Below are 14,004 nucleotides of genomic sequence, written 5' to 3' on the forward strand. Positions count from 1 at the left end.
GGCCATTGCACACCAACTACTGTGTAAGGACATACACCCCAAAGGTACACAGAGATAGATATATATTTAGGGAGCGGTGCACTTCCATTCTCTTTGAAGTTAGAGGCCCAAATACAGTTGTAAATTGGGTCTTTTTTTTTAGATGCTGTTTGTGGAATATTATCTTGTGTACTTAGCACAAGTGGGGTTGGGATGAAAGGGGAACCTCCACCCTTCTCTACCCATGTTACACACTTTGGATAAGCATTCATCTTTCTGAAAGTGGAATTATTTGTATTTCAGGTATCCCCCCTGGGCCTACCTTGGAAGCTAGATCTGCAGCTGCCCTTCAGTCATGGTTGTTTCAAGATTAAAGGCCATTTCCCTGTCATTGCCAAGCCTTTTTCTTCTTGCTTTTCATCTCTCAGCATCACAGAATGTACCTGAATACTCTGAAGCTGAACATCAGCAATGTGTCAAGAAAGAACACCCTACCATTGCTTTTGAAGGTAAGAGCTTCTATTCCTGTTTCAAGTTCCACTAGGATGATCCATTTTGAAGTCCTTCATGGTGTTGTTATGGATGATGGTTTAGTCTGTGCTGTTTTCCTTACACCAGCAATCCACAGGCCAGTGGAAGTGGCCTCATGAATTCTATTCCCTTTGATGCTTTACAGTGTTTTAACTCTGAGGTTTCATGGCAGTCACTTAATTCAGGCAGTTTCAGGGCTACTGGTCTAAGAATCTCCATTTCCAATTCTGCTACAAGCTTCCTGTAATCTTGTGACACACTGAAACTGTGTTTGAGTTTCCTTTTCTCTAGCTGGGTTCAGTAATGCTTATATACCTCACCTGGCTGGCTGGATCCAGACAATAAGTGAAAAGTGATAGAGAATTTGGACATACCCGAATGCAAGAGAAGTAAATTGGTTTAAAATTGCAGGGAGTGGCTGCCTTTTTGTTTGTTACTTTTTTTGTGTGTTTGTTTTTGTTATGTATTTATCATCTCTGCTAGTAGTTTTTCTGTCTTCCATTTGGGCATTTAACTTGACAAAGTCTTAAGAATGTGAGAGGGGGCCTTTGTGTTGCAGCATCCTGCCAAACATGGGCAATCTTTTTACTGTTCTTTTGCAACATGAAATTTCTCTTATCCTTATCCCAGTTGGATTTTCCGTGAGTATACATGTACTCTTAAGCTGCTGTCTGCCCAATCTGTCCACTTACCCACATGACAGTTAGATCATTATATTGGTACCACCATTATTTTTTAATTCACCCCAGACTAGTGTGTTAAGCTCAGTGTGCCAGCATCTTCAGCTGCTGAGTCTCCTTGCTAAAAATGGTTTCCTCCTAAATGTTGAAATATCGATTTTGGTTCCCATTTAAGGCTTTGCAATGCATCTCCAGTTACATTCTTTGCTAAAGGCAATTAAGTACCTTGCAATCTGTCTCTAGTTAGGTTCTTTGCTAAAGGCAATTTAGTTGTGGTTTTGTGACCTTTGAGATAGGGTTTCCAGGAAGAAAGTAGTCAAAGGCTTCCTTGCTGACCTTTCAGGGTTCTTCTAGTGAGCTTTACTCTTCCTCACAGAGGAGGAAACTCTGGTCTCTTAATTTGGAAAGTGTAAGAGATTTCTTGTCTGTTTTCCATTATCTGTGCTTTAAAGGTTTAAGTGGATTAAAGTAAATTAGCAAAATCTTTAAGCCTACATGATATGGCACTGGCTCTAAGGTTGCTCCAGTGGAAAGGGGAAATAAACCTTGATTTTAATTGCTAAATAAGTCTAACCATCTGTTTAATTGGAGAGGGGTGAAAGGAGAAACCCTTTGGTTAAAAACATGATGGAACTCAGTTGGATGTTTAAATAGATAATACAATAGTGAGGATGTTATAGGTTCAGAAAAGAGAAAAACTGTGCGCTCTTTCTATTAACCAGGAGTGCCAAACTTTGAGCTTACAGAGAATATGTTTAAGGGATCCAGCACTGAGATAAATCATTCTGCAGGGAATATTAGAGCCCTGATTCCTGATGTTGAAGAATTAGTGGGCATTTTTTGGCACTCTGTGTGAGTGCTTCCCTGCAGAAGTGATGGCTACATAAACACACTCATAATCTGCCAGTTTGCTTTGTTTTAATCAGGCATGAATTTTTCACAGAAAAAATAATCTCTCCTCCCCTTTCACTGTTCTTGTTCCCTTCCTGTCTTTAATGATAGAGGGCAAAAACTGGTGTGAGTTAAGTAGAACTTGACAATTATACAAAAGAAATAATGGTTGCAAATTGCAGACACATCAAGAAAATGACCCAGATTATCATTTGGGCCTCTTAAACACAAGTTAGATTCAGAGTTACTGTTTTTTCTCAGCACCTGTTTCCTCGTGATTGTTCATGATACAGTTTAATCCTGTATTTTCTGCTGCAAAGCTCAGCTGGAAAATACACAGGAATAAAATTAAAGGCACCTTATTTCCACTGCACATAGTATTTAAGTTCTATGGAAGAGGGCTCACACCTCCAAAAACACATCTCTGTTCATAACATAATTTACCTTAAAGCTATACCCTGTTCTGATGCGAGCACAAGCAGGTTTAGGCTGCAAGGGAAGACAAGCAGGGGATTCTACATCTTATGTTCCATTCCAGATTGCTCTGAGGATGTCTCCGCTCAGCAGTGTGGCTCATGGGCTTTCTGTGTGTCTCCAAATGCATCGTCCCATGGATCACAACCTGCTATACAATGGGAATGCCAAGCTAATGACTGAAAGAGTGACCCCAGCAGCAGCTCTTCTGATGCTCCTGCTGCCAGGGGAGAGGATTATGTTACACCAGCAATTTTCAATGGATGGGCAGTAATAATAAGTAAGGGCCCAGACCATTCAGTCATACAGGATGCAATAATTTACTGCCAGAATGAACAGATTAACAAAACTGTTTATGTTACAAAGGGATTGAATTTCTTCCTTTTCACAACCTTGCTAGCCAGGCTTCGCATTGCAAGACAGATGGGATGCCGTAACATGTTTTGTGTTCTCCAGTCTTCAGTTCCCACCTTGCTTGTGCTCAGCCTCTCTTTTTATTGTACTTTTCCTCCAGATTACAATATTCTTAACATCCAGTTGGCTGGATAATATCCTTGTCATGGAAGAATCCAAGTAAAACTCCTTTCTGTCTACTTTTTAACTTATTTCCTGAGAAAATTTCTATTTGCTATGCCTCATCTCTTGCTTATTGTATCTCATCCACACTACTCAACTGTCTGTTTGAATTGATATCTCTTTGTATTGCTATGGGAAGGGCAAGAAAGAGAGAATACAGTACATGACCTACTCATTTAAGCAGAAAGGAGTCTCCATATGCAAAATGCTTTTACTTTAACTGTGTTCAGACCTGAAGAAATGCCTGTTTCCTTACAGAGTCCATTCCCCAAACCACCAGCCATTATTTGTAACCTAGAGACAAGTTGAGGGACCTAAATTCTGGTCCAAAATGTGCTTACTTTACATGCTTAGGATAAACCTTGTGCTGCCAGGAGAGATGGGGGCTGGGAAGGGGCTGTGGGTTGAATTTGTCCTGGCAGACTACATAGAGATCATGAAGGACAGGTTAGGAATTTGTGCTGTGAGCGCCGTCCTGTGTGTTTGCACAGTACCAAACTATCACAACAGGGCCCCAGTTTCCGTGGGCTTGTAAATGATGCTCATTGTACAGTTCACCAACAATAATAACATACCCAGTTAGGGCTTTTCATAATTAGATTGTTCTACTCTGTGCTTATAGGAAATCCTGTTAAAGTTTGATTTCCCTTCTTAGATCAATAAGAAAATGATCTTTTACTTCCCAGGAGCCTGTTTCTGGTGTCTTATTACTTATTTGGTTTTGAGTGGGTAGCTACATTAAGGATCTTGCATGCTTGCTTGTTTTTCAGTGAGTTCAGAAATTAGTGAAACAAGTCAGGTATATTCTTAGTGCATCCTTTTTTATTCATACATGCGTGTACACATGCGTACAAGTTGCGTTTCACTAAACAGCATGTCATGCCGGCACAGCTCCACTCTGGACTACTCTGGTAAGCCAAACACCAGAGAAACTGTTTCTAGTTCCTGTCAATCATGCTCATCTTGTCTTTTCCATATATATCTTATAACCAATAGATTGGTCCCTGTATGCACAACTGGGCTATGCCCTTGCCATACTGTCCTGGTTCTTAGCAGTATCCTTCATTGTTATATAGCTGTACCTTAGATACAAAGCACCTTTGTTATTCGTTAAAGACATTTGGAGCTCCCTTGTAACATGCCCCTTGGGAAAGCCAGAAACATCTTCTGCCACAGCAATACTATGTAAGATTTGTTTTTTCGAGAGCCAGAGCCATGACTGACATTGCATATATGTTTGTAATGGGTGCAAAGTGCTTGGTTTCAGCTTGTTTACCAAAGAAGTGCTTGAAAGTTTGCAAACTCATCTGTGTTATATAAATCACTTGGATGTTCACAACTTAACTGGAAATGAGTTATAGACAGGTTCCCACTTGCAGTTTCTACCGTTATTTCTCATTAGTTTTATCCATTAAATTGCTATGCTCAGGAAAAAGTATGATAGACTTCCCAGGTTCTTCTCTGTTCTGTCTCCCAGGGTTTTCTCCCCTGGGTCATGGCAGTCAGTGTAAGCTGGAAGAACATCATTTGTCCCTGCTTTAATAATTGCAGCCTGTCTTCATCTGCAAAACCACCTCAGCTGATCCCTTGCTGAAGCCAGGACAGAGGTTGACTTGGTTAAATAGCTTATATGCCTGATCGTCTCAGGACTGCAAATCTCAGCTGTGCAGACTGTATCATCACGGCTGGTGTGAGTTCTCAGTGTGCAACGTTTGACCCATTGTCTAATCCTCGGTCTCTCCTAGATGCAGACAAGTGGCTCTGTCTGTTGCTTCAGGTTTTCAAAATGAATTAGTGTGTGAGTGTTTAAATCTGGGATTTTATTTCAGAATGTCTGTAATTATTACCTCCTACCAGATGAATATGATTCAGGTTGCTTGAATGTAGCTTGCTATATATTTTCTCAATATTTTCTTTCTTTAAACAACATTTTATTGAAACGTGGCCAGCTTCAAACACTGAAATCTGTGGGGAGCAGTTAAGTGTTCGCTTGTTGTATTGAAAGCAAAAACTGTTTTAACTTCGTGGGCTGAAGGATAATAGGGTATGATTTATTTCTTTTGAAGGTTTTTGACATTTTACCAAACACCCCCACTATTGTTGAATTGGTCACTGATACATTATTCCCTTTACTGTATATTGATGGGAAAAAAAAGCACATTAGCATCCGTCAACTTCAAAAGCCAGCTAGGAAAGCCCCTTAGGAAATTCTGATAAAGATTTACACTTTTCTTGAGCAAGTGAGATTTTGACAATCCAAACCAAAAGTTTAGTTAACAAAGGATGAAGATTGTAGAGTGAAGTATGAGTGGTATATCTGGCTAAACGTCTAAGGGAAGACAAAATACATTATGGGATAATTGTCTTCTAGCTCATAGCCTTGCTGCCCATGAATCTCCATACAGGAAGTCCAAATATTAACTAATGATGGAGTGTTGACTGGAAACTGGTGGCATTCTGTGGGTGCTACAAAATTTTTGACCTTTGGTGCATTTCAGTATAGATTTTGTTTCCATTAAGCAAGCCTTGTGGCAATTTTCTTTTTAATCTTGAAAAATGGAACTGTGGTAAATGAAGCTGATATTTTCTTCTTTAGGGTTGATTTACATTTTTTAAAAAAATTATGACTAATAAAGCCATAAATATACAGTGGTTAGGGAAGTAATTTGCTCTCAGGCAAAACTGAAAATTACACCCAACAGCTCTCAATCTATTTTTTCATTCCATAATAACAATTATAACAATAATGATGCTAGTTCTTTGACACTTCCCCATTAATGGTGTCCAAGGCACTTCACAAATAATCATAATGAGATTTGATTGAAAAAATTATTCAGTGTTCTCTTCCTTGGGGCCTCAAGAAGAAAAGGGGTCTTGGAAGAGTGCCCTTCATTGACAAAAAGCTTTAGACAGAGTGAATCATGACAAGCAGGAGAGAAAAGGAAAACTTTATGGTGAAGCTTCAGGAAGCTAAGTGATTGAGTAATTCTTATGTATTGGAGTGAAGGAAGGTAAAACTTTAAAGAGGTATGATAGCTCAAGCAAGGGAGCAGCCTCTGACCATGAGTGGTGGTGATGATGAGAGGGAGGGCATGCTCAGCACCAGGACTGAGTGAGGTGGGCTCACGGTGTGTGGGAGCAGGTACTCAGGGGGTCACCAGTGTAGTATGCATAGACCAAGGCCATGAAAAACTTTAGTCAACAGCAGAGTAGCTTATTTATATTTTCCAGAGGTACCGCTGGTGTAACTGGGGCTAACAGCAGCATGTGCGTGGTCCTTTCTTTGGCACAGTGGTTGGATTGAGGACATAAAGTGGGCTGCCTCTTTTCAGATCCCAGGCAGCACCTCAGAGAAGGGAAACAGGGTGGAAAGCAAAGCAAAGTGCTTTTCTTCTTTTTCTGTGGCTCAGTGCAAACAAAGACATGCCTGATGGAGACCTCATTCTCAATTTTAAAGTTTACTTAGCATAGTTGTCTAACTGAATAAGTTTGTGAGCCAGTGGTATGGCAGACCTCATTTATTTAGGACATCTGCTTCTGATGAGTGTTAATATATCACATTCTCCTAAAACCTTCTATTCAAGGTGTCATTATGCTTTGATAAAGTTCACTTTAGTACTAGCAATCTCATAAGAAATATTCTTGTTTAATCATGCGGGGTTCACCCTGGAAAGCCACGAACAGCCTCAGCTCAGTCAAGCACTTAATATGTACTTACCTTGAAGTCAATGGGATTGTGTGCTTGAAACCAAGCGTATACTTATGTGCTGAGCTAGGCCACAGTGAGAGTGCACAGCACTAAAGCATCAAGTGTGTAAATGGAAAACCTAGCATATCATTTTGTTCCGAGAGAGTTCTGCTACCATAGGTCCAACTGGCCAACTTGTACCTCTAACATTGCTGAATCAAGTGGTTAAGAAATCCAGCATGTTTCTGGGCTTCGTATAGGATTAGCTGGATGAAAGTATGTGATCTGCAATACACAGTACACTGGGTTAGAGGTTTTTATGACCATTTCTAGCTTTGGGAGGTGCAGATAAAATCCTGAAGAAACTCTTGTGCTTTGGCTTAAAAAGCTCTGACTTCATAGATGATCCATTCTTTCCTTTTTACAACATTGGGAATACAACATTAGAATGTATTTTAATGGAAGTGCTTGAGCTGCAAAATTCAGATTTGTGTTTTATATATGGGGATTGCTTGGTTTTACAGCACATTAATAAAAGAAGTGGAGATCATGAGTGAAATGTGGTCTTTGATAATCCTTTACTATTATTAGCCAGCTTCCAATTTAAAAACACTGATCCTTATGAGAACAGGTTCATTTCAAAAGTCTTTCAGGATTTTACAGCCTCTGCTCTGATTCATTGGTGTAACTGACTCATGGTGAGACCTTTGTCCATGGAAGACAGGAGTTCTCATAGGCCTGGCTGGCTAAAAAGTACAAACTGTGCGTTTGACTTGGCATCTGCAGTTCAGTCTCTGGTAAGCCAGCAAGGAGTGTCAACTTCTGTTTCAGATGTTCATCAAAATCAGATGCATCAACTTCTGTGGCAGATCCGGCTACCTGCAGGTGAAACTCACGGAGAGTTTGGCCATGCTTTCTCTGCTCCTACCTGCATTCTCACTAGTGAAAACAATTGTCCTGAATCTTGCACTGTCTCTGCTGGCACAAGTGGCTGGAGTAGACATGTAATTGTAAGGATAATAAAAAAAATTTGCCTCCAGATGTGGAAGAAGCAGACTGAACAATGGTTGAATAATGACAAAGGAGTGTTTTTTCTATCAGACTGCAGTGGCTGTAGGAGCCAAGATGCAGCTTGCTCTCCTGTCTGAAAAAAGGGATTATACTGATCAGAACGTCATAGGAAGATGCAAGTGATGCATGAGCACTCACCTTATCTTTCTCAGTGAGGGACATTGCGTGACAGCTGCAGGACTTTTCTCAGTAAACGATGCATCACAATACTTACAACTCTGCAACATCCTTAAGAAAACAAGAAAGCTCTGGGTTTGCTGACAGGGAGGCTGTGTGTGGCACCAGTTAGCCGAGTTTCAGAAGGTGGTGGTAGGGCACAGGGCTATGGCTGCATGACACCATGCAGTGCCATGTGGGGTAGCAGGCAAGGTTTTCAAGGACAGGTGTTGAGGAGGGGAGGCAGCGTTAGGGTACTGTTTGCCCTGGTTCATAACCTGCTGAGGAAAGCCAGATCCATTTTTTTCACGAAGTCTTGTGCTCTGTAGACACACACCTTTGGTCCTGTTGATCTCAGGCATGGCAAACAGACACGCTCATGACTCATGGACATGCATCTGTATCCTACACTCTTGCAGCACTGTGGTGTCTCCTCTTGCTCTTGATTGGCCATTGCCAGTGAGGATCTGCAGTGCTGGATGTTAGTTGGGATTTGACGTCTTGTGGGCATCTGAGCAGCAGGAGCCACACTGAAGAGGGAAGAGCCTCTCATGTTACATGACTTCTTTCCCAATGCCCCAGCCTGAGACCTGGGGACTCATGGAGTGGAAGTCTCCTGGCTGTCCCCTGGGGCAGGTCTTGATTGAGCTTCCACCTGCCTTTCACCATCTGCAAATACGAACCCAAGTGAAACAGAGAATGGTCCAAGACTGGCCTCTCTGGTGGAGCAGAAATGCTGAAGAACTGTAGAAATATGCAGAGCTGGGAATGTGACTCACAGTCCTTCGATCTCCTTCCCTGGGGGCGCCCAGGACTATTTAACAGCACACTGTCCCGTACTGGGAGTGACCACTAGTTCATGCTTATTATCTGTTTTTTTCTTTATCTGGGATTGAATCCCTGGGTTCTTCCTGATTAACTGGTGTGTTTTGCCAGCTGCTCCATATTAATAATAAAAAAAGTAAATAAACAAGCAGTCATAATTGTACTTTTGCAAAAATTAGGTTTGGACTAAGTTCTTTTTTCTCCATATTGAAACAATTCAGCAACACTTATTTTGAAGAAATGATTAAAATTTAGGAAAAAAAGACTCAAGATGCTTGGTATGCACTACCAACAGTTAGTGCCTCCTGTACATGATGTGTTTTACAGGTAATTAGGCCTTGATGCACCAGCCAGTATCCCTAAACCTATTTAACAACTGGAAGTGGTTATCCCCAGGGTATTCAGCCCCCTGAGCTGGAAGACAAGGACGGAGAGCAGAATAAACCCCTCATAATCCAGGAGGAAGCAGTTAACGACCTGCTACACCACCTGGACACTCTGAATTCTATGGGGCCGGATGGGATCCACCCGAGAGTACTGAGGGGGCTGGCAGAGGATCTTGCCAAGCCACTCTCCATCATCTATCAGCAGTCCTGGTTAACAGGGGAGGTCCCAGACAATTGGAGGCTTGCCAATGTGACGCCCATCTACAAGAAGGGCCAGAAGGAGGACCTGGGGAACTACAGGCCTGTCAGCCTGACCTTGGTGCCGGGAAAGATTATGGAGAAGTTCATATTGAGTGAACTCAACAGGCAAGTGCAGGTCAACCAGGGGATCAGGCCCAGCCAACATGGGTTCATGAAAGGCAGGTCCTGCTTGACCAACCTGATCTCCTTCTATGACCAGGCGACCCACCTAGTGGGAAAGGGTGTGGATGTCAATTACCTGGACTTTAGCAAAGCCTTTGACACCGTCTCCCACAGCATTCTCCTAGAGAAGCTGGCAGCTCATGGCTTAGGCAGGTGTACTCTTCACTGGGTAAAAAACGGGCTGGATGGCCAAGCCCAGAGAGTTGTGGTGAATGGAGTTAAATCCAACTGGCGACCAGTCACAAGTGGTGTTCCCCAGGGCTCAGTTTTGGGGCCAGTCTTGTTTAATATATTTATCAATGATCTGGATGAGGGGATTGAGAGCACCCTCAGTAAGTTTGCAGATGACACCAAGTTGGGTGGAAGTGTCAATCTGCTGGAGGGTAGGATGGCCCTCGACAGGCTGGATCGATGGGACAAGGTTAATTGTATGAGGTTTAACAAGGCCAAGTGCCAGGTCCTGCACTTCGGTCACAACACCCCCATGCAACGCTACAGGCTTGGGGAAGAGTGGCTAGAAAGCTGCCTGGTGGAAAAGGACCTGGGGGTGCTGGTTGACAGCAAGCTGAACATGAGCCAGCAGTGTGCCCAGGTGGCCAAGAAGGCCAACAGCATCCTGGCTTGTATCAGGAATAGTGTGGCCAGCAGGAGCAGAGAGGTGATTGTCCCCCCGTACTTGGCACTGGTGAGGCTGCACCTTGAATACTGTGTCCAGTTTTGGGCCCCTCACTACAAGAAAGACATTGAGGTGCTGGAGCGTGTCCAGAGAAGGGCAACAAAGCTGGTGAGGGGTCTGGAGCACAAGTCTTATGAGGAACAGCTGAGGGAACTGGGACTGTTTAGCCTAGAGAAGAGGAGGCTGAGGGGAGACCTTATTGCTCTCTACAACTCCCTGAAAGGGTATTGTGGTGAGGTGGGTGTTGGTCTCTTCTCCCAAGTAACAAGTGATAGGACAAGAGGAAATGGGCTCAAGTTGCATCAGGGGAAGTTTACTTTGGATATTAGGAGAAATTTCTTTACGGAAAGAGTGGTCAAGCATTGGAACAGGCTGCCCAGAGAGGTGGTGGAGTCCCCATCCCTGGAAGTGTTCAAAAAGCATGTAGACGTGGCACTTTGGGACATGGTTTAGTAGTCATGGTGGTGTTGGGTTGATGGTTGGACTAGATGATCTTAGAGGCCTTTTCCAACCTTAATGGTTCTATTCTATTCTATTCTATTTATTCTGTTCTAAGAACTGAGACACTAAATAGTTTCATGGTTTGCCCAAGACAGAGAGGACTCCAATGTCAGTGCCATTGGGCACTTCGGACCATGCCTACTTCTCTACATGTAATTTCTCTCTTGGGATAGAAGCAGCTCAGCAAGGTCAGTTCAAGGAGGAGCTGTAGGCAGTGAGGGGAGAGGCACAAAATTGTCTAGATTTGACATACCTTTAAATGATAACATGTCTAGGTTACTATGATTATTATGATTCCTGTGGCTCTGTGAAGGTGCAACCCGAGTCTTTGGTTCTTTTTTTTTCCCTTCAGGGTGGTAAAGAGCAGAGCCTTTTCTTCTGTCTCCTTCTGTTCCTTGGTAGCTGAGAGATGGGACTATTCCTTCTTTAATGATACCAAGAGAGTAAAAGTGTTATTCTTTCTTATTCCAGTCATCTCCTATCCACATATTTTTGGGCAGGCTGGAGAAGGACATTAGCAACTCTTTTGCTTCTTAGATCTCATTGAAAGGGAATGGCTCACTGCAAGCAGCTATCACAGTGACTCTCAGGCCACTCATGGGTTAGCTCATTGTTTCTGTCATCTGAGAAGGAGTTTCGAGGTGGCCAAAATGGGAAGAATTGATGGAATGGGCAGGAAACGAGATAGAAACATGGCTGGAAGGTGAAGACTGCTAGAAAAGAAAGCAAGAGTGGGAGGGGAGGTGAATGTGGGGTCAGAGGGGTAAACTGAGTGAAACCATGAAAATGAGACAGCTGGAAGAACATCCGAGTTGGATTTGTGTATTGAGGGGAGAGAGAAGAAAACTGCTGGTTTGGCCCATTTTGTAGAAGGCTTTGTACTCGGCCAACAGCCTTCTGAGTCCTCATAACTGTGAGTGGGGATCAGAGATTTAAGAAGGCAGTGAAGCTAGAAATTACAGCAGTTGGGATGAGGACATATTTAATGTACGATTAAAGATTTCAAAGGATCAGGTTAAAGAAAGAGAGAATACCAGTAATGAGGTGGAGGTGGTGATGGGAAGACAAGACAGCAGGGTGATATGTATGTGTAGGAGGACTTTTGGGGTAAAGCCAGCTTGAGTTTTTTGGCCTCGTGAGTAAAGTTGAGCTCTAAGTGCTGACACATTTGTTTGCTCAGCTCTGTCCATGCAGCAAAAGGTTTCTCCTCCTGAATAATTTGCTGAATTGTGAAGTGGTTTTGTGTTGTGGAGGCTACTTTTACATCTCAGCATGGGATAGGAGTGAAAGTTATTTTCCAAAGACTATTGCACTAACCTGTGGTGTGACCTACAACAGAGAGCTAAAATTTAAAATGAGGCTGATATTAAAATATGATTCATTGTCAGTCTAATAAAGGTAACACTGTAAGTAGACTTTAACCTCTGTGCATCCTTGGATGTGTCCACACTTGCTGCATTTTAGAAGACAGGTGGTAGCATGGGTAGTCATTAATCTTCTGATCTTTGGTTGCAGCCTTGTTTGCTTTGTTTTTGATGGGTTCTGGTCGGTGGTCCACACAGAATGGAAACTGTGGCCTTAGTCTTAGCAGGTAACTGTCTATTTCATGAAAAATGCTCTGAATACTAAGGATAATTGAAGCAGAGGATGGTGTGAGATGGTAGGTCTGTTTCTAAAAAAGGGACATTTCATCAGTCTATACCAAGAAGATAGCCTGAGACCTTACCTTAAGTTACAAAGTGATTAGCAACTGTTGGTCATTATTGGGATCCAACACTGAGAGTCCTCCAGGCTAGTGGGTGGTCTGAAAAAGATCTAAGTGGTTGAGTACTTGCAAAATGGAGTATCTGCCAGTCACTATACATGGGTTGCCCTGTGCCAGGGCTGAAGCAAACCAAAAGGAGAGGAGATTGTGCAGTTACAGAAGTCATGGTTGTCATCTGGGCCTCCCCAGGAACACTGAAATACTCACACACAGTAATTAAATATACCATGAACTTGTAAGCTGAGTTAAGAGAACTTATAAGAGACCATACTGAGGCAGTAAAGGAAGCACTCAATATGTGGTCAGGTTAACACTGCACAAAAGTAGGTCTGAATATCTGCAGAACAGGTATTTATTTATTCCCATTGAGTTAGGCAGGCCCACAGTACTATATGTGTGCTCTACTTCATTGCACAAGCCTTTACTCATTTTACTGGGGCTTTAGGTAATGTATATGGTTCAGGTTGTCTTTTCTGGAATGGGGTCACTGGATCTTCCTTGTTTAACTTCCCTGTAACGTCTCCCTTAAGGTCTTTTTGTGATATCTTTGAAGCTTTTCTGTGCAATCCTCCTGTTTTCAGCAGGAGACTCATGTTTCTACATGGTCGCACAACTAGTGACTGTACCTGGTACTAATCATGAGGAACTATTCCAGAATAACTCAGTATGTGGACACCTTGAGCAGCGACTACACTGCTACTCAAAAGTATGAACAGGGTTTATACAGACATGCCTGAATCGGCTTTCAACTACCCAGCTCAAGTCTAGATAATGGCTTTGCAACTGGCAGTGTGGTATTCATGTTGGGATGCAAACTCTACCCAAAACACAGGAGAAATACTTGGACGAGTAATTCAAGCCGAGGTGTTTGCTCATGCAGCCTCACTGGTGTTCAAAGCTAGCTCAGATAGAAGCTTGGATAGTTTATATGTGGGTACACCCTTATTTTGCACAAAGAATCCTTGGTCCTGTTTAGTTTAGCTTCTTTTGCTCCAGACTAGGAAATCCATGCTGAAAATTATTCCGGAAGAGATGTTCTTGAATAACACAGTGGTTAGCCATGCTCCGTGCGCTTAGCAGTGGCTTTGCAATTTCAAGGCATGGGCATTTAACCTCTCTGCTCTTGCATGGTGTGTGCTGGATGCACAAAGCTGTTACAGCCTGCTGGAGATGGGAGCTACAAGTGGGCTCAAGTGAGATGAAGCAGTAAATGCTGTCCTTCAGACAGGGAAGTCTCAACTCAGTGTTTACATACTTCTTTCCTCCAAAACACACAGTGTAAGGGTGAGGTGGGGAACAGCTGGTTTTAAGGAAATGAAGCTCAAGTATTACCAGGTTTACCACATCTTTAGAAGCTGATCCAAAACCCATCAAGCTCACTG

General features: G+C 42.7%; 1 protein-coding gene across 3 annotated transcripts in view; it reads left to right on the forward strand.

The window, feature by feature from the left end:
* Positions 1-334: 334 nt before the first annotated feature.
* SEMA5B (semaphorin 5B) overlaps positions 335-14,004 on the forward strand; it is a 138,802-nt gene continuing 125,132 nt past the window's right edge. For all 3 annotated transcript variants that reach the window (XM_075710035.1, XM_075710037.1, XM_075710036.1), the window contains exon 1: positions 335-488. In XM_075710035.1, coding sequence (XP_075566150.1) covers positions 335-488 — 154 coding nt within the window. The remainder of the gene's footprint in view (positions 489-14,004) is intronic.

This window comes from Pelecanus crispus, chromosome 5 (assembly GCF_030463565.1).
Source record: "Pelecanus crispus isolate bPelCri1 chromosome 5, bPelCri1.pri, whole genome shotgun sequence".
NCBI classification, from domain to species: Eukaryota; Metazoa; Chordata; class Aves; order Pelecaniformes; family Pelecanidae; genus Pelecanus; species Pelecanus crispus.